The 22,601-nt window shown below is 42.0% G+C and overlaps 1 protein-coding gene across 1 annotated transcript in view; it reads right to left on the bottom strand.

The window, feature by feature from the left end:
* The window catches only part of SPTBN5 (spectrin beta, non-erythrocytic 5), a 435,120-nt gene that overhangs the window by 324,537 nt on the left and 87,982 nt on the right, over positions 1–22,601 (bottom strand). The window contains exons 17-21 of the mRNA XM_089686901.1: positions 8,240–8,474; positions 5,581–5,720; positions 5,012–5,111; positions 2,007–2,177; positions 1,223–1,387 (exon numbers count right to left, since the gene is read on the bottom strand). Of these exons, the coding sequence (XP_089543027.1) occupies positions 1,223–1,387; positions 2,007–2,177; positions 5,012–5,111; positions 5,581–5,720; positions 8,240–8,474 (811 nt within the window). The remainder of the gene's footprint in view (positions 1–1,222; positions 1,388–2,006; positions 2,178–5,011; positions 5,112–5,580; positions 5,721–8,239; positions 8,475–22,601) is intronic.

Raw genomic sequence — 22,601 nt, 5'->3', positions numbered from 1 at the left:
GGCCTGGGGTCAGTAGGGGGCCCCATGAGATGCCCCTGGCACTTTTTTCATAGGCTTTTTTGAGTTTGGGCAAGGACAGAGGGGCCCCATGATCCCCTATTGCCCGGAGCCCCATGAGTTGTCAGTCCGCCCCTGTTACCAAGCCATAGCCAGTCCCTAGTGTTTGCTAAAAAAGGAATGGGGTTAGGTGCATAACTAGCAATTGAGGCTGGGCCCTGTATAAATCAGTTTAGAATCTACAAAATGCTGCCTGATGAACCCAGCAATACAGAAGGGATATCAGATAGTTCACCATTTGCAAGGAAAGAAAAATCCGGAATCCACTTCACTCTTCAACCTTTATTAAATATCAATAAAATCATTATCACAGACAGTGTCAGGAACATTGAAGGGTTAACGTGTTTCATGCTAAAGACTAGTGCAGGTTATGAATAAGCGCTAGTCTTTAGCGTGAAACATATTTACCCTTCACTCTTCCCGACACTGTCTGTGACAATGATTCTATCGATATTTAATAAAGAAGAAGAGTACAGTAAATTCCGGATTTTCCTTTCCTTGTAGTGTCACAGACGAGCTGTGCGAGCACCTTCATCCATAGTGGTCAGCGGATGACCTGCATTACTCATCTGGAGCAGCTTTGCTTGTTGTTTGTCTTCCTAGTTCACCATTTGCATTGTGGAGGAAGGATCACATGCTGTAGGCTAATGTCAGCTTGTGTTAGGCCAGTAAACATGCTTTTCTGCCTAAAGCTGGTCATAGACATAGAAGAGCAGATGGTAAAGCAATTACAAGCCAATTTCCATCCTGTACCTGTGAAGGGACTCATCGCAAGGGGGACCAATAATGATTGGGAACAGTTTTCTAACCTGTGAGGTTTATCTCCCCCCCCCCCCACTAAAGTTTAAAAATGGCACTTAAAGTGTAGTATAGGCACATTCAGGTGCCTGAACATGCCTCATATGTTCAGTACAATGCCCCATGAACTGTCAGTTCTGAAGTGTTTTGACATGCAAACAACTAACCCCTCGTGCCATCTTCTGCCTCCTTCTACCATCAAAAAGAACCTTCACTGCACTGTAAGTGCTATTTTTTAATTTTTGCTATCATGGCAGATTTTCTTTAGGTTAATAGTGGCCACTGTTACATTACATTATGCTGGGCATGTCTCTCATACTGATTCAGTATATATAGTAGATTAAATTGTTAGTTTTCAATAACTGACCTGAAGTAGCTCCATCAGCTGCTCCTGTTGCCCCGCTTGCCTCAGCTTGTCCCCTCTCTCGGACATCTTTTTCTTTAGCTCCTCCCATTTCCTGATTACTTCAGACATCTTATTCTGGATGGAATTTTTTGCATAATGATCTTCCTTTAGTAGTTGCTTTCCAACCTATCATCAGATAAAACATGTGAGAGATCATTCTAATTGATATAGGAAAAATTAGAATAGACAGAATCAACATTATGTCGACTTGTGCCATAGAAAGGAACAATGAGAATACATAAATAACTGGTCAGAAATTATTCATTGTATTACTTATTATTTTGTATGATGATATAGTTCCATTTATTAATTGTGCAACTGGGAATTGGAATGAAAGGGGCTAAACCTAACAGGGTGGTTGTACAAAGTTGATTTTCATAGCTCTTGAGAGCATAGCAATTGTTTACTTCCGCAGTATATTAATTACTCCAAGTATACCTCTGGCCCTCCACCGACACCAGCGCTACAAGTAATATAGACCTCAGAACTGATTTTATGTCTCTATGTCATGTTCGCATAGCCATTTACAAACCACAGCCCTAGGCTTTGGGTATTGATTGAAGTTTATTGCCTGAGTCCAATCTTTTTCACTTATATCTTAGAAATGTAAGCATAATGAAAGAGATTATACCGATATGTTCAGGTAGAGTTTGGTCACAAAGCCAAAATCTGTAGAACAGACCGTAGAAGGTTTGTGCAATGACATAAAATGCTGTATACCAAAAAAATAAATTTAAGCCCAGACCTTCACTAAATCTTCAAATCGCACTTGGTTGGCATCCATCTCTCGCTCTGCAGCCTCGTGCCATTTCAGTTTGCGAAGGATATTATTTGGGTCCCGATATGATTCGTCTAGTGCAATCTTATACTTCTCCTCCATCCACACCAACAGCTCTGTGGCATCTCGATTAAACTCCTGTAAAAAGAGTAAACAATTGATTTATAAAGGCAATCTAATTGTCTACAGGCTTATTTGCAGTTTCAAAGCTATTATAAAAGCTATCAGCCAATTATATTAAATCCTCATAACACTCAACAATAGCAAGATTATCATGATTGGAGTTTGTCCAGCTCCAATCATGACTGTTTGTGCAGTCATTTCCGATATGACCAAATTAGGAGGAGGCAGTATCAGAGATGGTTTTTTTCATATTTTAACATGGACTTATGTGTCACCTAAAGTGTAGCCTCACCAGCAGCTGATATCTACCATTTGCTCTGGTGGTCCTTTGTTGAGCTGCCAGAAGCAAACTGAGGAAGCTTACACAAGGCTGGGGACTCTCTCTCTCTGCTTTCATTTCAACAGAAATTAGTGACTGTGCAGCCAATCATCAAGCACCAGCACTCCCCACTTCTATATACTATATACTGATGTTCTGCAACATTATTTCATAAGCTGAGTTTTGTGTATGTTTTGTGTATGTTCAAACAGCCCGATGGCATGTGCTTGGCCAGATGCAGCATATGTGTACTAATAAAACTTGACTATATCACTGTTGCATGTACAAATAGTCTAATAGTCTCAATCTGATATGGTACTGAAAGACCAGGAACCTCATCTGTGCTCGCACTAAACTCCTCCAGTTCTCCTGTACCATGCAGCTATGTTATGGGTCTTCATAATGCAGGTTTGGTCCCAATACCCTTGGGGAAACGACCACTGGGGTGGAAGCCAAATTACTGACCCCTTCGCTACCAGAGAACCCACCGCCATGCCAGGTACCACACTTTATGACAGGCTGCTGTGCACTCTCCACAAGTCTTTGGTTACCTGCAGCAACTGTTCTCTTTATCCATACCTTCTACTGAGTTACCCCTTTGTATTGGCCTTGCTTCTGTACCCCATGTGTACTTTTACATGCCCTGTTCTTTTAAACGCCAGAAACCATCATGCACCCCTCTTTTAAATTACTTCAGACCAGGCTTGAAACAGTTTGGTAACTTTACTGCAACTCTTCACGGCAGAACAAATAACAGGCTTGATGTCATTATTTGGAGGTATGCCTACACATGATATAGGCTATACAAGGGTTCGCACTTTTTGGTTTACTTTTCTTGGCAGTACAATGAACATTATGTGTTTATTCTTATGTGATCTCAGGTTCTGCTATCACACACTGTAACAGTTTTGAAGATATGAGGAAGATTTCCCAAAGTTGTATGTTACACTGTTTTATGGCAATATTGGTTCTATCTCTTACTCGCACACAGTGCTAGACGCATAGCCTGCTGGTACTGTGCATTTGTATGCTTGCTACTGTACATCATGGTCTGCTTGGTGTTTTGTATTCTATTGATTTTCTTTTTTTGTAAATTTAAAGAATCAGCATAAAAATTATTTTGAAAAAAAAAATAACAGGCTTAACATTGTCCAGACCCTAAGTAACAAAGGTGACTACCCAGGTTTTCACAGTTGTTAATCCATAACTGGCAATCTCCAAGAGCTGGTAGAGCCCACCGGAACTCTGGCCTCTCATGCAGATTATATGCTGATTCTTAGGCGCTCGGACTCCATGAATGTGGTGATTTCTCCCTTTAACTCTCACTCTCAAGCTCTCTTGAACTGGACCTTCCCCCTATTTATATCTCACTCTGGGTGGAAGGCCAGCCCAAGACCAAAAGCCCGGGAACTGAGGTACTGAATGTTAACCTTTTACCCAGCCAGGGCAAGCCAACTCTCGCTTACTAACAGCACAAAATGCACACTGTAGGCAACTTGCCTATAAGCATCAGCTAATTCAGCCGAAGTTGACTGATGTGACTAATGTCAGAAGACTAGAGATGGGAAAAAGACACTTCCAGAGTGTTGACTAGTTTCTGGCTCCGTGTGCTGATCTAATTTTTAACAGCATATATATCACCAATTGTAGTGTCATCGGGGTTGATGAGTGATCTGTGGAGCTGCAATTTTCTGTTTAAGGAATAATATCTTATCATTTCTGCAATGGGTAACTGCAGAGACAAGGGATGATGCTCAGATGTGGTGGAGACAAGGGGTGACTTGGGGAGGAGAGAGTACCTGCACCTAATCTCTGAGAAAAAAAGCCCTGATCAAAGTTATAGGCTTACTTGGTAAAGCAGTGTTTTGTGCAAACAATAGTAAAGCAAATGAGAGTCAATTTCTGATAACTGAATTATGATTAGTGATTGGTTACTAAGACATTTTACACATTAGCCTTTGCTGTACTGACCTGTATTATCAACTGAATTTGGAAATGTCATATACTACCATGTTGTACACACTGGTGTCAAAACAAAGAGCTTTGTATAAATTCCTGATGTGTTCTGAGCTGTCCTTGGCACATGGACCAATAATGAACAGTGAGACTGTCGACTTATACATGTTAATAGAGATGTGCCGACCCAACAGGCACAAACTGCGGAGCCTGGCTGTATTTGCACCCTTCAGATTAGTTCATCTGTGTTGGTCCCACTAAGCAAGAGCTTTCCAATCCCTTATCTATGCATACGAGTCAAAATGAAAATGACAGGCAGGATGATGCAACTACCATCTTCTCTATTTATTTTCAGAGTCTACTTTATGGTTTTAACTGTAAATAAACCACTAGACTTTATGCTGCACACTTGCTTAGATTTAATGATTGAATTCTGATCAGCCACTATGGGTTACTGTATATGTCCCACTAACAGTTGCTATATTAATAATGGTTTGTACAAAGAATATACAAGTACCTGTACTTGTGTAAAATAAATACAATGGCGTTCAAGAAATGCAATGTGATACTTAACCTGAAGTCTCAATGAATCCAACAGGCGTTTTTGTCTTTCTTCACTTTTATCATCCAAATGATTAAATCTCTTCTGTGTGTCTAATATCCTCTGATTTATCCTACATAGAAAGAAATGTGAAGATTTATAACTGTCAGCAGTATCCCAATTGCCATTAAAGCCAAACTCTAGACAAACAGCTAAATGCTCAGATGAAATACCTATGTGAGATCTGTTTTACTTTAGGATTTGTATTTCTGTTCATCCAGTCATAAGCTTCCCCCAGGCCTGCCTAGCAGCATATCCAGCCTGGAGACCTGACATTTCTCTGCTTTAGTTAAGTAACACAGGTCACTTCCCTGCCCCTAACTTATGAGTGAATAAAGAAAGAGCAGGAACAGATTTGTAAGGTCATCCTTCTTTTTTTGCACTCTAAGCTTGACTGGCTTAGAGTGCTGCCCCACCCTCTATGTCTGAACTCTGTTGTACAGGAGATTTTAAATTCTGACATTTTCATTAGTTGCAGTAAAATATAATTTTTTTTATCTGCCTGGTGGTCAGTCTTAACTATATCAAGAGCCACGTCTTACAAATCACTGGCAAAGTGATCCTTCTTCACCAAGGTGTCACCATTTGTTCTAAGACCATCCACTCTGTGTTTCAGGGCATCCAGGACTTTTTCAAATTGCTTGTGCCTGTTTAGAAGGCTCTGCACTGTATCCAGCTGATCCTAAAATGTAGCAGAAATATTTGGTCAAATGCATTGCAGATATAATAGAACATATGTAAATGGAGATTTATGATTGATGACGATTTTCTTCTTTTTTGCAAACATACTACATAACAACCACTTATTTTATTATTATATTATTTTTCTAATATTATATAATGAAACTTCATTCTGGGATAATATAGAAGGCACAAAAATATAACCACAGCATAGACAGTGAAAGCATCCAAAGCAAGAGAAAACAATGGTGTGTGATCCCAAAGGGCAATCCAGTCTTACACAACATTGCTATCAAGCAAAAGAGTCACACTATCGCTTCACAGTAGATATTTCTTAAACAATTCTGTTACAGAGTATAACATGAATCACACCTCGAAGACTTATTTATTATTATTATCTGCAGATTCAGCTCCAGCCTAATGGCTCTGCAACTCTGTTCCTTATGACCTCCTCTGTTATGGCACCATAAGGTGTTCTACAGCTACTAATGGATTGCGGTGTCACTTCACAACAATAACAACTGATACGAATCCAGTTATAGATTGATTATTGCACCCACATACATTGTGTTATTGTTTCACATTTCCAAGCCCTGATGATGGTACCCCTAAAACACTTTGGCTTTGCAAACAATTATCAATGAAATTAACCCATATTTTGACTTGAATATTACAGTATGGTGCTACAATTCCAAATTACAAGTCATACATATTTACATACATATTTACTTTACAACTGTAAGATTTCATAGTCAAAACTACAAATACAGCTTTATGTTTCTAAGTACAATTAATAATACTCGTGAGCCAAAATGTGATACTCCCATTAACGTGATAAATAATAACTAGAATCATATATAGCTAATGGTGCATCAACACTTTACACAATACTCATTATCTGTGCAAAAACATAAACATAAATCATTATATGTATCTACATATACATATACGTGCCGCGCTCCATAATAAACTCAACAACTCATATACTCATATACTAGTGATAATTCAAATAATAACGTGAACAAAATTATTGTGCTTCAAACCAGTGCAACATGTAGTGCATTTCAAAATAATGTTCATCCAATATTTAAAACAGTTTTATAAAAAGTCCTCTTTGTGCTTCCATAATATTTCAGTGACAAGTGAGGTGTATTGTGCCACACTCCCCGTGCTCTGTGGATAGGTGTGCGCTCACCTCCTTGTTAGCCAGACAAGCTGGCTAAACACACTTTTTGTCAGGACAAGGTGGGAATCTTCACTTTATATGCGTGTTTCCATCCATATTGTGGGTTGCCTTATTTCTGCCACCAGAGGTCTCCCTCCTTCCACACTTTAGCCTCAATAGGTTTCTTTAAGGATGGTTAAGATGATATTTCCTCCTCCCAGTAAACCATGTAAAAAAGAGCCACAGATAGTGCCTTATCCTTTGTGAGGCTTAGCCTATTTATTAGTAAGTAAAATCGCCACTCACATTATATACAGCAGTGCTGTGTTCAGCTGATATGTGCCCAGATCCTGTGTTTGTAAGCGCCGCTCGTCCACCGCGGCATCGTGACGTCAGAGCCCCTCCCCTTGTCTGGCTAACAAGGAGGTGAGCGCACACCTATCCACAGAGCTTTATGTTTCTGCTTTCCTAATTTTAGGAAAGCTGGAAACAGACAGGTCCCTATGTAGCTAAAATCCTTGATGTTCTGGGAGTCTAGCTATTGCTTAGGGTAAATAATGCCCTGAAATACGTAAATCCCTCTTGAAATGGTACCTTTGTCTTATGTAGACAATTGGTAGGATATATATAAATCACCTTGTAAAAGGAAAACCCCATTAAACCAAATTACTTGGAGAACAAGGCCTACTGGTCACCAAGTAATTTCTCATATCCTGGCAGCTACATTATTTATTTTTTATCAGCAGCCATTGACCATGGTACCAAGTGGATCCACAAGCTTCACCAAAAATGTGGTAAGATGTAAGCTTACCAAATGTGTATGACCCCCTAATTAATGAGTAAGTCATGGATAGCATGCCCAGTATGGTTAGGTGTCACTAGTGTACTTCTTTCTCCTTCACAGGACAATCACACCCCAATCACATCCAGACCGCCACCTCTGGTCTTCAATGGTAAAGGCTCAGGGGGAAGAGAGAACAAACAGCGTCTCTCACATCCACTCCACAGCTGCCTGCATTATTCTTCTGGGCCATGTTCCTGCCCTGCCTCCCTGATCAGAGCTGGTGGTAAGTCACACATCTATGCACATCATGCCTTTACTATTGAATACTGGAGGTAGTGACCTGGATGTGAGTGGAGTGTGATGGTCCTGTGAAGGTGAAAGAAGTATACTAGTGACACCTAACCATTTTGGACATGCTAGGGGGGTCATACACATTTGGTAATCGTACCACTTTTTGGGTGAAGGTTGTGGACCTTCACTGACCCTCACTGTCCATCACTTCTTTTATAATATTAACTGATGTGACATCTTTTAAATGCATGGGGAAGTCATTCAAAACATGGCTTCTTACCCCAAGGTCATCCACCCGCAGGAAGGCTTCGTGGCTTGAAAGTGCTGCATTAACACTATCTGCTTCTCGCAAAAACTGCTGCAACTCCAGTCCCTGTTCCAGTTTAGTTTTCCGTTCTACCCATAGATCACTTAGGGTGTTGTACTCTTGAATGAGGTTAACCAAGGAATCCCGTACTTCTGGGCTCCCGCTGGACTGTAGTACAGCTTGACCCATCTGCTGCAGTTCAATAATTCTACATGTCAATAATAAAAAAAATTGTCTAATTAGATCTGGTTAATTCCTATTCCAAAGCAGAAATAATACAGAGACATGCTGCATATCATGTCAGCATTTTTATTAAGTCGCATTTAAAGTGCGAGTGACAAGGCCTTTTTTGTTAACGAGGGATAAAAATTTCAGTGGATGATGTCAGGGGCACAAGACAGAAATATTACAGAAACAAGCTGCACATCATATAAGCCTTTATAGAAGGCTGCATTTGAGGAGGTAGAAATGAAGTGTTTTTTATTCAGAAATAAAAATTCACTGGATTAATTAGAGATGCAAAGCAGAAATATTACAAAGACACACTGCACTTCATGTAAGCCTTTTTAGTAGACCACATTTGAAGATGGTATAATGAGGAATCTTTGATCCAGAAATAAAAATTATAATTATTAGATTATGTCAACAACACAGAAGAAAAAGTATTACAAATACACTGCATATCATGAAAGCCTTTTTGTAGATTTGAAGAGGGAGAGACAAGGCAATTTTTATCCAGAAATAAAAATGACAGTGGATTATGTCAAAGACAAAAAGCAGAAATATTACAGACACTGCACATAATGTAAGTCTTTTTAGTAGGCCACATTTCAGGAGTAACTGACGAAAGGCATTGAATTAGTTGGAGTTAGGACACATTTTACAAAGGACACACATCTAAGTGTATGTATGATACAGAAAAAAGAAAAACTACATAGACAGTCTTTCAACAGCAGTGGGATGCATTTTAAGAATGACACAAAGCATGCAGCTGTCCAGGCCAAAAATATACAATAAAGAGTATTTTACAGACTATATAAAGGGAGGAATATTATGCATATTGTATAGGTATTATTGCTACCATTTCTGATGGGTCTTATTGTCAAAATTGCATTTCAATTCAGCATCAGAGAAACAAAAAAGTCTACAGTGCAAGAAATATGCAGTACATGACATATGTAATATTTTCACAATTAATTTTTTACTTCATTGGCTATACCACAATCATATTTATCTTGTGAGGACCCATAAAAGATATAATTTACATTCCCAATTTCCAACGGAAATAATATGCCACGCACAGCATATGTAGCATTTCTGCAATTTATTGTGGACCAGATTGGCTAAAGAACATCCCTATTAATCATAGTTAAAAAATAAATTAATTAATTTAATATTTTTTTGGTTCCGACAACTGTAAATTGAGACACAGAGCATATGCAATAATTGTGCAATTTCTTTTAGACCTCATTGGTTAAACCATATCCCCATTAAACTTTGGAGTTTCCACAAAAGTAAAGTAGATTTTTAATTTAAAAATAGAAGGAATATGGTACACACTGCATAAGTGTCATTTTAATAAATATCTAAGAACCATCATTTAATCTTAAGCAGCTTTTGAGGATAAAAAACATAATAAAGTGTCTATTTTGCAATATGAAAAAAAAAAAAGAAATATAGTACATACTGTACATACAGTAATGTATAAATCTCTTAAATCCACGTGCAGTTTCGCAATTTAAAAATTTAAAAAATGTAACGCGGAAAAGGAATAAAATAATTTACTCCATTGGCAGTATTTAGGCTGTTTAGGTGCATTTTGAACAGGAGGAACCACAGTCCGCCTTTAATAACAAAAAAAACTTTAAAATTTATTTTTCCCCAGAAAACATCAAAATATTGTTCTAACTACATATTAATAAAAAAAAAATCATAGTTAAAATTTTCAACAGGAGAGAAACCAGCAGTTGAAATCAAAACATCAACATTAGAGTGCATTATTTAACCAGCTAAAGACTGCATGCCCTCAATGTACTTTGGACAGGCATCAGCTACAAGACCAGCGATGGGCCGATCACAGCACCCTGTACCATGTAATGAGCTATAGTCAATCACAGATCACTATTATTTTGAACGGTCATGAACTTAACCCATTTATGACAGTTCAAAGCACGCACTGCTTTGCAGGAGCTCCTGCAATGCAAAGTGTAGAAAAAAAAAATCCCTATTCACCCCCTCAAGAGTAGTACAATGTTACTATGGTTATATTGAACTACACTGGTGAAAGTATTAAAAAAAAATAGTAAAAAAAGAACATTAAAAAAAATAAAATATTGAGAATGTTTTATTTTTTATTTTCTTACTTCTTGCCGCCCGCCCGGCAGCAATGGACAAAGCAATATACCTTTATGTTGCTTCCAATTTCCTGGTGTGAGCGCACATGCGCCTCCACACACAATAGACAAGCACATTTAACCCTTTGATAGCCCCTATTAACCCTTTGATCCCCCCATCACCCAGCCAGTACCATTGTCAGTAAATATAATTTTTCTCTGATCGCTGTATTACTACCACTAGCTACATCCAGGGGTGTATTTAGCGCAAGGCAAACAAGGCATTTTCCTAGGGTGGCATTTTTCAGGGGGGCAGCACTGCCTCCCCTTCTTCCCCGGAAGAAGGGAAGGAAGAAGGGACACATGCGGCATGGGGACCAGGTGGGTTTCGAGACAGGCTGTTGCCTGCTTGTCGGTGTATGCAGAGCCCGACTCTCATTCCCAGGGATGTCCAGAGCTGTGAAGGTGAGCGACTTCTCTCTCTCGACAGGGGGGAGTGTGTGATGTCCAGTGGAAAGCTTTCTCGGGTGGGGGGGCAGGGGTGTTGTTGGTTAATGTCAGGCTCTCTTCCGGGAGGGGGGGTTCTGATCGGTGTCAGGCTCTTTCTGAAGAAGGGAGGGTGTTGGGGGGCCAATTTTGGTGTTGCCTATGGCAGCACAAAACTTAAATACACCACTGGCTACATCAGATAGCATCAGGATCTGTAAGCTCCCCTCCCAGCCAGGGTCAGCTAGCATTAGATTGGCCGCACACTATGGCACTCATGCTATAGGTCGCTGATAACCGCCATTACTAGTATAGTGTTTGTACGGATCAAAATACTGATCATGAACAGAACTATACTAGTGCCTCCTTAGTATAGTGCCCCCAAAAACACAGTGCTAGCAAGATCAGCCCTATTTGCTGCCATCACTAGCATTTAGCCCCTCTGCTGTTTTTCACAGAAGATTTGTATCAACTGTCCGTGGGCCAAAGCAATTTATATGCTCAACAATACATCGCCTCCCACCCGAATTCAGCTCTTGCCAGACAATTTTCATGGAAACCTATCATAGTTTCCGAATTTAAAGCTTTTTTTGGCCTAACCCTCAACATGGGAAATACAAAAAAGAGTGACTTGCAGTCATATTGGTCCACAGACCCGATTCAGGCCAGATTCATCAAATACCCGTTACATATATGCCCAACAAGTACCAGCAATGTACTGGTACATCGCTGGACTTTGAGTGGTTATAACAGGATAATGTCTGCAGCTACAGGCATGATCCTGGTATCATTTTTTTCAGCTGGCGGTTTGCTTTCATGTAAAAACATTATTAGTGGCTAATTAGCTGCTGGATTGCTTTTACAAGCAGCAGGAAGGGACATCCACCCCTCTCACGCCACCTTCCACTATTCCACTGCTTTCTTGGGCTCTCCAGTCCCAACAGGGAACCTCAGAATGCAGCTGACAGTTCTGCCAGCTGACCATAGAGCTGATATCAGAATAGCTCCAATCATCCCTATGGTCTAAGAAACCAGAAACTACGAGCTTTTCATCAGTTTGGTTTCATCAGATATAAATGGCTCCATTTTAAAATTGGGAAAGCATCTGATCACAACAGTCTTGGTATCATCAGATGCTTTAAGGGCAGAGGAGAGACCTAGAGTCTAATAGACCCCAGATTTCTCAGAAAAGAGTACCTATCATTGCCTATTGCCCATCACCGTGCTTGCGTGCAAAGGCAAACGCAAGCGTCAGTTCCGTGTCCGTATGTAAACAAAGACTGCACCATGCATGTGAATTATCATTGTGAACATCAGATCGAGGGCAGTAATTCTAGTTCCAGACCTCCCGTGGTAACCTGTAAAGGCTTTTAAAGCATCACCTATGGGTATTAAAAATGTATGCAGTTTGTCAACATTGCATGGATGTGCCCAATGTAAAAGAATGTAATGTTTGGAATCTATTTACATCATAATTTATATTTTTTCAAACAATTGGGCAATATATTGTGCTTTTGTGCATTAAAATTCAAAAAAGTGTATTTTTTCACAAAAAATTACTTTTAAAAAATACTGTGTGACAAAAATTGCCAAACCCACAGTTTTATTCTCTATGGCCTCTGCTTTGAAAAAATATATAATGTTTGGGGGTTCAAAGTAAATTTCTAGCGAAAAAAATTGGAATTGTCCTACATACTTACCTGTAAAATCCATTTCTTGGAGTACATCAAGGGACACAGAGCAGGCTATTCATGACTATGTGGGTTATAGGCCATCTATAGGTGAATGGACACTGGCTGATCAATCAGAGAGGAGGTCTTCCCCTGTATAACCCCTCCTATACAGGAAGTACCTCAGTTTTTGTAGCAAGCAATGAAATTCCAGAAAGAGGGGTGGGACCTCTGTGTACTGTGATGTACTCCAAGAAATGGATTTTACAGATAAGTATGTAGAAAAAATTCAATTTTCTTTATTGTACATCATGGGACACAGAGCAGGCTATTCACAAATATGTGGGATGTCACAAAGCAATAAGTAATTTGAGGGGAGGGTGACACCATGATAGCCACTGTCAATAATCCCTCAGGACCTACTCAGCTCTCCGTAAAACACCACGGCCAAAGGCAGAATCCTCTGCAGCTCTGACATCCACCTGGTAAAACCTTGTGAATGTGTAAACCGAAGACCATGTAGCGGCCTTGCAAGCCTGAGCCACTGATGGCTGATTGCCCAAGATGCCCCCACACTTCTGGTGGAATGTGCTTTCACCTGAAAGGGTGGGACTTTACATTTCAAACCATAGGCTTGAATAATCAGTTGGAGGATCCAATGAGAAATAGTTACTTTGGATTCTGCCAGCTCCTTCAGAGGCCCCGCTGGCAGCACAAATAGAGCATCTTACCTCCTGACCTCTGCTGTCGCCTTCAAGAAGACCCTTACAGCATGAACCACATCCAAGGTATGTAAAGATCTTTCTCTTGCTGACTGAGGCCTAGGAAAGAATGGAGGCAGAACTATGTCCTGATTGATATGAAAGCTAGAAACCACCTTTGGTAAAAAGCACGGATGAGGTCGCAACACCACCTTATCATGATGCAAAACCAGAAATGGTTCTCTGTAAGGTAGAGCTGCCATCTCTGACACCCCTCCCACAGAAGTAACTGCCACTAGAGACAACACCTTACGAGTCAACAGGACCAGTGGGATCTCTCCAATAGGTTCAAATGGTGGCTTTTGCAAAACCTCCAAAACCAAGTTCAGGTCCCAAAGACACAAAGGCAACCTGACAGGAGGAGCCATACGCATCACTCCTTGTAAAAAAGTGTGGCCCTAAGACTGAGATGCAGTGGGCTTCAGGAAAAAAATAGCTAATGCTGAAACCTGACCCTTAATGGTACCAACAGCCAAATTCTTCTGCAACCCTGTTTGAAGAAAAAAATAGAATCCTGCTAATCACATACTTTTGTGGGTGCCATTTGTGAACATCACACCAGGCAATGTAAGCCTTCCAGGTTCTGTAATAAATATTCCTAGAAACTTCCTTTCTAGCACCCAACATGATGGGAATGACAGAATCCGACACTCCCCTATCCTTCAGGATCTGGGTTTCAATAGCCAAGCCATAAAATTTAGCGACCCTAAAGCTGGGTGCAATATAGGACTTTGAGACAACAGATCTGGCCAATACAGCAGGGAGCACAGCCTGTCTACTGCCATCTTCACTATGTCCGTGTACCAGGCCCTCCTGGGCCAGGTCAGAGCAATCAGTATCACTGGAATAGACTCCTTCCAAATCCTGCCTAAGAGACGTGGCAGCAGCTGAATTAGAGGAAAGGCATAAATCAGTGACAACTGGTTCCAAGGAATCACAAAGGCGTCTACCCCTGCAGCGCAAGGGTCCCTTACCCTGGACACAAAAAAGACTGACCTTGTTGTTGAACCTGGGTACCAATAGATCTACATCCGGGTAACCCCATCGCTGGCAGACTTCCTTGAAAACCCTGGAATGCAAATCCCATTACCCTGGAATCAACTGCCGGCAACTGAGATAATCCGCCTGCTAATTTTCCACACCTGGAATGAACACTGCTGACAGACTTGGAACATATCTCTCTACCCAGGACAGAATATAGTTCACCAGCTCCTAAGCACCTTGACTCCTGGCATCACCCTGGTGGTTGATGTATGCCACTGCTGTGGAATTGTCGGACTGAATCCCTACAGGCCAACCTTGAAGCCTGGATATCCAATACCTTAGAACCAGACTCACTGCTTGAAATTCCAGGACATTGATGGGAAGAACCCTTTCCCGTGGAAGCCATGTCCCCTGAACTGTAGCTTCCTCCACAACGGCCCCCCAACCTGATAGGCTTGCATCGGTGGTTACCAACTTCCACACCACTGGCTGAAAGGATCTTCCGTTCTCCAAACTGTGAGTTATCAACCACCAATTCAGGCTCTGCCGCACCTCTGGAGACAGAGATATGCAGTAATCCAGGACTGGAATATTTGTGTTCCAAACAGACAGAATGTACCTTTGCAGAGGTCTGGAGTGGAATTGGGCATAGGGAATAGCCTCAAACGAAGACACGATCTTCCCCAACAACCTCATACAGAGGCGAATCAAAGGATACCTCTTGGCCTTAAAACTGCAAACCTCGTTGCTCAGTGTGCAACGTTTCCCTGGAGGCAGAAATACCTTTGCCTGAACCATGTGTAGGCTCATCCCCAAATACTCCAGGCTCTACACTGATTCCAGGGCTGACTTCTTGAGGTTGAGCACCCAGCCCAGCTGTTCCAGGATCTGGATATGCTGAGCCCCTACTGCAAATCTCACAAATCTTTGGTGAGGAATAAATATTGGTACATACAGGTATGTGTCCTTCATGTCTGTGGATGCTAAAAAATCTCCCACCTATACGGAGGCCACTACTGACTGAACCAATGCCATATGAAAGGATCGGACATTTAGGAACTGATTTAGCCCCTTGAGGTCCAAAATGGGCCTTACATCCCTATTTGGTTTTGGGATTGTTAATAGGTTTGAATAAAACACCTGAAACCTTTCACCCGCTGGACCTTCCGTGATTACTCCTATAAGCAATCAAATGCCTGAAATAAAGCTCTTCTTTTCTCTGAGTTTATTGGTACATTTGATCTTAGAAACCAGGGAGAGGGAAACACCCAAAATTCAAGTCTGTACCACAGAGAAATCGTGGACCTGACCCATTTGTCTTGGATTAGAGCCCTCCATGCTTCCACAAAATTGAAAAGCCTGTCCCCCACCTGAACAAGTTGGGTGTCCCTTCATAAAAAGGCAAACTTTGGATCTGTCTTAGATGACATTTGCACCCAGGGTCTCCTTGGGTTTTGATTCTGAGATCTACCCCTGGAGGCTGGGACCTGTGTGTGGCAAAATGACTACCTGGTAGATGAGGGACCAGCAACCAAAGCTCCTGACACCTTAAAAGAAGAACATTTGGATTTTCTCTTAGAGGGTGGAAGAGTACTTTTACCCCTTGAAATTCTTTTGATATATTTGTCCAAATCTTCCCCAAACAGCCGTTCCCCATGACAGGGAAAACCTGCCAACAATTATTTGCATGGCAGTTCTGCTGACCAACTCTTCAGTCACAAAACCATGTGCATGTGCACTGATAAGAGGGCCAAGCACAAAATTTGCTGAGTTGAATCCTTAAGAGCATCAAATGTGAAACACAAAGCATGTGGAACATCCTCCAAATCCTCGGCTTAGCATTCCCCCTACACTGATGGTCTTCCAATCCGTTGCCTGACACGGTCAGAAAGACTCTGCTGTGCAGCAGAGCCTACCAGGGAGAAAGAGGCCTTAAGGAGAGATTCCAGCTTCTTATCTGCTGGGTCCTTGAAAACCTGTACATTATCCACAGGACAAGTTAAAGATTTATTGAGGAATGAAACAGCTGCATCCAATACAAGCAATTCCCATTTCTTAACAAACGTTTGTTCCATGGGGTACAAAACAGAAAACCTCTTTGGTGGAACAAAAACCCTGTCTGGGTGATCCCAGTCAGCATATATAATTTGTTCCAGAAGAGGATGAACCAAAAAGGTCTGAGTACTCTGTGAAGGCTTAAAAAGAGCCCAGGGAGGAATAAGTAACCTCAGAGGTTTGTACCGGAGGTAGCCTGAATCCAAACCGTACCATATCAGTGAGGTCTTGGACTACAAATCTCTGAGACTGGGAGGCAGACACCCCGTGCTTCTCCTCAGGCTGTGACTCCTTAAACAGAAATTCTACTGCCTGACCTTCCTCCAGCTCTTCCTCATACTCAGGCTCCACCCATTTCTGCTCAAGGATTGGTGGTTCTAGTGACGGGAATTTATCCCACTTCTTAGTCCCCTGAGAAACTGATGCAATCACCCCAGCGATCTTATCTTTTAAAACCGGCTAAGGCTGAAGCAAGATCATCCTTGGTTACATATACTGAGGTAGAAGCCCCAGTAGTAGCCACAATGCCAGATAGACGCAATGGCTCAGAGTACCCAGTCGCTTCTGGTCTGTCAGGAAAGGATATTACAGTGGACCTTCGGCTAGGCTCCTAGGTTCCTCAGTGGTACATTAGTGCCCTTTTCTGGTGCACCTCCCCCACTCTCCACTTACTGGAAGACATTACTTCAGATAGCACATGCCACTCCACTGCATCTCCACTAGTAACACAGATCACAATGATACAGCTATGCTAGTAGTGTGGAGCCTTATGAGACACCTAGGGCGGCTCCTGACTGACTGGTCCACGCTTCCCCTCAGAGGAGTACTCACGTGCCTCTACTAAAAAGCCCGCTCTGTGTCCCGGCCACAAGAGATTTCTCAGCAGCAGCAGCCCACGTGTGACCAGGCCTCCAGATGAACAAAATATTTCAGACTTCCATTACCGACTGCTCTCCCTCTAGTGGCCGAAAACAAAAAGAGCAAACACATCTCAGGAACAACACTCCCCCCCCCCCCCCCCGGTGGAAACTCATAGTCACAACACCTCTCCTTTTCCCTCTAATTTAGAGCTTTGTTTCTCTTTACAGAGAGAGAAAAGGAGATATCTTACCAGTCCCAGCACAGGTCCCTGACTTTCATCAGGCACCAACTTCACCCATCACGGCGGGCATTGTCATACAAACCTTCAAGGACTCAGTCCCCATGCTGAGGGGCTACTGCCTCGGACCCGTATAGCACCCCACTGGAAGCGCCTTGGTCAGATTTAAAACTGCACAAAGTTCCATCTGCGTAGGTTCTAGCGCCATAAGACTGCATTACAGGCAAAGCCTGGAGGATTCTTCTCCTTATCCAGTGAGGCTCGAGTACCATCCATTTTAGCTCATACCCTTCTGAATGGATCCAATTAAAGTCCCTGATTCTCTAATGGAACCGTTCTGGACTTTCAGGTATGTTCCAAGAGCACACCAACACTTTCAGTGACCATCCAGCTTACAGACGCTGGCAAAAAAACTGAGGTACTTTCTGTATAGGAGGGGTTATATAGGGGAGGACCTCCTCTCTGATTGATCAGCCAGTGTCCATTCACCTATAGGTGGCCAATAACCCACATAGTCATGAATAGCCTGCTCTGTGTCCCATGATGCACGATAAAAATGTGTCAGAAAATGTTGGTCTACAAGTGGTTGGAAGAGTGAGTAGTGTGTAGCATAAGCTTCCAATGTTGCCCCTGAAAAGCCAGGATAGTAGAAGCACCCCCCCCCCTCCCCCAAATAGTAACAGGCCAGCAGCAGTGGCAGGCGATGGTAAAGATGGCAGAAGATATGAATGGTGACAAACCAGAGGCAGGAGATGGTAATGATGGCAGCTCAGCAACGGTGGTACATTGTAGAGGATAAAAATGCTGTATGGTATATTAATGGTTTTTTTTGGACCAGATTCAACAAAAAATATAATCGTTAAAATCAGCAGCAGAGGTTTAATATTATAAAGATGAGCTGGTCAACAGTGTCTGAGGACAGAGGGACTCTTTTTGTCACAAAACCACCCAGTGCATTAAATGCTTGTTCTGACAGGACACTGGCACAGGACAGACAAGCAGACTGACTGCATACTGCGCAAGATCTGCCACTTGTCTAGCCTTGACACCCAGTAGTTAAGTAGGTCTTATGTCAGGGTGTCCACCCTTGACCATATATAATCATTGATCATATTGAGTTATACGCTGCATGTAACTGCTTCCAGCAGCTGACAGGCTTGGGCAATGCATGGTGAAAAGGGAACTGAAAGCCTTGGTTAGACATGTTGTCACTGCTGCTACTCCTTTCACCACCATAACACCATAAGTATTCAAGTCACGTTGACTACAAAAGGGGATCCTGCCATTCTCTGGGAAACTATAAAGAGGTTCTTCTGCAGCACTTTTTGTATATGGTGCATTTTTGCTTTCACTGTGATGGCAGAAGGAGCTTTAGCATTATAACCTTATAACATAGATCCAAAAGGGTGACCAGACAGTAATGGTTCCTCTCCTTGGTGGCCTGAATCCTGGGGTCCTTACATGGGTACGGCAGCATGAATTAGCCTATCCACCACACATTCCCAGTGGCACAGGAACCCAAATCATCAATCTTACTAAGGGCAATGGTGTCCTCAACCATCCCACTCCACCTACCTTCAACTCCTTGTTTTTGGGAGATGTGAAACATAATCCTGAAAACCTGCCCCATGTCCTTCTACTAATTATCAAAACCCTAACCATCCTGCGCTTGTGATCTTCTGGTGATTGGTGCTGCCTCACATGGAAGAAATCAGGATAAAGTGAGGCCTGAAGTTCTAATCTTCTTCCTGCTGCTGTGCTTCCAGTGCTCAGTCTATTACACCACTCAGTGTTTGCTCCTTCATCCTGGAAGCCCAACTAGGAACCACTGCACCACCAGGTTGAGGATGTGTACTAGGCAAGGCAAGTTTTTCCTGCCAAAGGGTGGGCTAGCAGGTTGGTGCCATTGTGACACACAACCTTACATGGCACAGAAAGGCATAGAGCCAGATTCACCAGATGAAGCCAATGAGGATGGGGTGTAGAGGTTACTGAGCTGTCAACTTTCACCAAATTGCAAGACATGGGGTGCCATCACCAGCTCCAGTGGTGTGTCCTGTTCTGCATTCTTCCTGGATGCCAGAAAATTGACCAGTTGGGTCATGAAGGAGATGTAAAGTCCCTGTCCATGCTTGCTGGACCACATCTCTGTGGTGATGTGGACTCTGCTCCTGACTTGTGCTCCAGTGATAAGAAGACATTACCTTACACATGTTGGTGTAGAACAAAGATGGCCTCCTGGGGGAAAAATAGCAGATGGGGATCTGCCGCTATGGTACAGCACAGGCCATAAATTTGCAAAAGAGGAAAGACTCCATTAGCTGAAAGAGGAACAGCTGTAAAGCCAGAAATTTTGCAAAGATAGTATTGAGACCCTGGGTATAGGGTCGACTTGATCCATACATTTCTTATGCTCCAACAGCTGGGGAAGACACCCCTGGTGGGAGATACATGCATATGCTGACTTCTGTGTAATTTTGAGGTCAATAAACTAAGGTGAGCCATTTGGAGAGATAGGGGAAAGGAGTGCACCACCTGAGAACGGTTTTCCCCACAAGAAAAGTGCATGAGTGCTTACATGGATTGTACAGTGATTTTGCTGTATGGTCACATAGAATGTACAGAGGACTTTAGTGTGCATTCACCTCAGGGTACATACAGTATTTTTATGAATATTATTGCACTGTGATTTTGGACTTTATATTCACACTGTATATATTAAATAACAATGAAATGTTGCAATATGTGTGAAAAATATACATACAGTTGCAAGAAAAAGTATGTGAACCCCTTGGGATTACGTGGAGTTTTGCATGAATTGGGCATAAAATGTGCTCTGAATGTCATCTAAGTCACAACAATAGAAGAACACAGTCTGCTGAACACAATACTACACAAACATTAGATGTTGCCATGGTTTAATTGCACATAACATGTAAACATTCACAGTGCAGGGAGGAAAAAGTATGTGAGGCCCTAGCTTAATGACTTCTCCGAGAGCCAGGAGTGAGCCAACCTTGACTCCAACCAGTGTGATGATATTGGATGTGTTGCTGACAGCTGTCCTGCCCTTAAAAAAACACACACCTGTTTTGGGTTTACTGGTTTCAAGAAGCACTGTGTGATGTGAACCATGCCTCGCAGAAAAGAGCTCTCAGAAGACCTACGATAAAGAATTGTTGACTTGCATCAAGCTGGAAAGGGTTACAAAAGTATCTCCAAAAGCCTTGATGTTCATGTGTCCACGGTAAGACAGACTGTCTACAAATGGAGAAAGTTTAGCACTGTTGCTACTCTCCCTAGGCATGGTCGTCCTGTAAAAATGACTGCAAGAGCACAGCGCAGAATGCTGCATGAGGTAAAGAAGAATCCCAGAGTGTCAGCTAAAGACCTACAGAAATCTCTGGCACATGCTAACATTTTTGTTGACACATCTACAATAAGGAAAACATTAAACAAGAATGGAGTACATGGGAGGACACCACGGAGGAAGCCATTGCTGTCCAAAAAGAATATTGCAGCACGTTTGAAGTTTGCAAAAGAGCACCTGGATGTTCCACAGCACTACTGGCAAAATATACTGTGGACAGATGAAACCAAGATTGAGTTGTTTGGGAAGAACACACAACACTATGTGTGGAGAAAAAAAGGCACAGCACACCAACATCAAAACCTCATCCCCACTGTAAAACATGGCGGAGGGAGCATCATGGTTTGGGGCTGCTTTGCTGCCTCAGGGCCTGGACGGATTGTTGTCATTGATGGGAAAAGGAATTCCAGAGTTTATCAAGACATTTTGCAGAAAAACGTACAACCATCTGTCCGCCAACTGAAGCTCCGCAGAGGATGGGTGATGCAACAGGACAATGACCCAAAGCATACAAGTAATTCAACAAGACAATGGCTACAACAGCACAGAATACGCCTTCTGGAGTGGGCCAGTCAGAGTCCTGACCTCAACCCGATTGAAATGCTGTGGCATGACCTTCACAGAGCGATTCACACCAGACATCCCAAGAATATTGCTACACTGAAACAGTTTTGTGAAGAGGAGTGGTCCAAAATTACTCCAGATCGTTGTGCAGGTCTGATCTGCAACTACAGGAAACGTTTGGTTGAGGTTATTGCTGAAAAAGGAGGGTCAACCAGTTATTAAGTCCAAAGGTTCACATACTTTTTCCTCCGTGCACTGTGAATGTTTACATGTTATGTGCAATTAAACCATGGCAACATCTAATGTTTGTGTAGTATTATGTTCAGCAGACTGTGTTCTTCTATTGTTGTGACTTAGATGACGTTCAGAGCACATTTTATGCCCAATTCATGCAAAACTCCACGCAATCCCAAGGGGTTCACATACTTTTTCTTGTAACTGTATAAATCGTGAAAACAACTGTAAACGTAGTACATAAATAAAATAGTGTAAAAAGTGATATCATATACGGTCCATATAAAGGACAATATAATATTTAAAGTCCATGTGAATAATATCTCCACAAAATGATTGGTGAAAAAAACTTGCGTTCCTTAAGTGCAATGATAATAATATATATAAATCTTCTTTTCATCCAACTAATCACCAGCATGAACAAACCACCACCCTGTGGATAAAATGCACTGGGCGGAGCCTCCCTCTGACATCATCGCACTGTCTGCCATTTTGGAAACTGTTTATGAATGCTGATATTCCTCTGTAAATCTGTAAGTAGGATTTTATTTGCGTAATAAAGTCACATTGGTTTTACTGCAGAGTGGCATGTTTTATTTCCTATGATACTGTCCCGACAATGCTAAGGGAATTTTTTACTAATCTAAGTGGAATCTGGAGCCTGATTTGATATAGAAGTCTGGATGATATTACATCGATACAAAGATTTTAATGACCCCCTGTAGTTAATGGGTCTCTTCATTTGGTAAGCCTCCATTTTATCCACATGGTGGTGGTTT

This window comes from Staurois parvus, unplaced genomic scaffold (genome assembly GCF_062004578.1).
Source record: "Staurois parvus isolate SC_StPar_1 unplaced genomic scaffold, SC_StPar_1.0 ptg000414l, whole genome shotgun sequence".
Lineage (NCBI taxonomy): Eukaryota > Metazoa > Chordata > Amphibia > Anura > Ranidae > Staurois > Staurois parvus.
The sequence above is the reverse complement of the archived record's forward strand: the minus strand, read 5'-3'. Positions and strand labels throughout refer to the sequence as shown.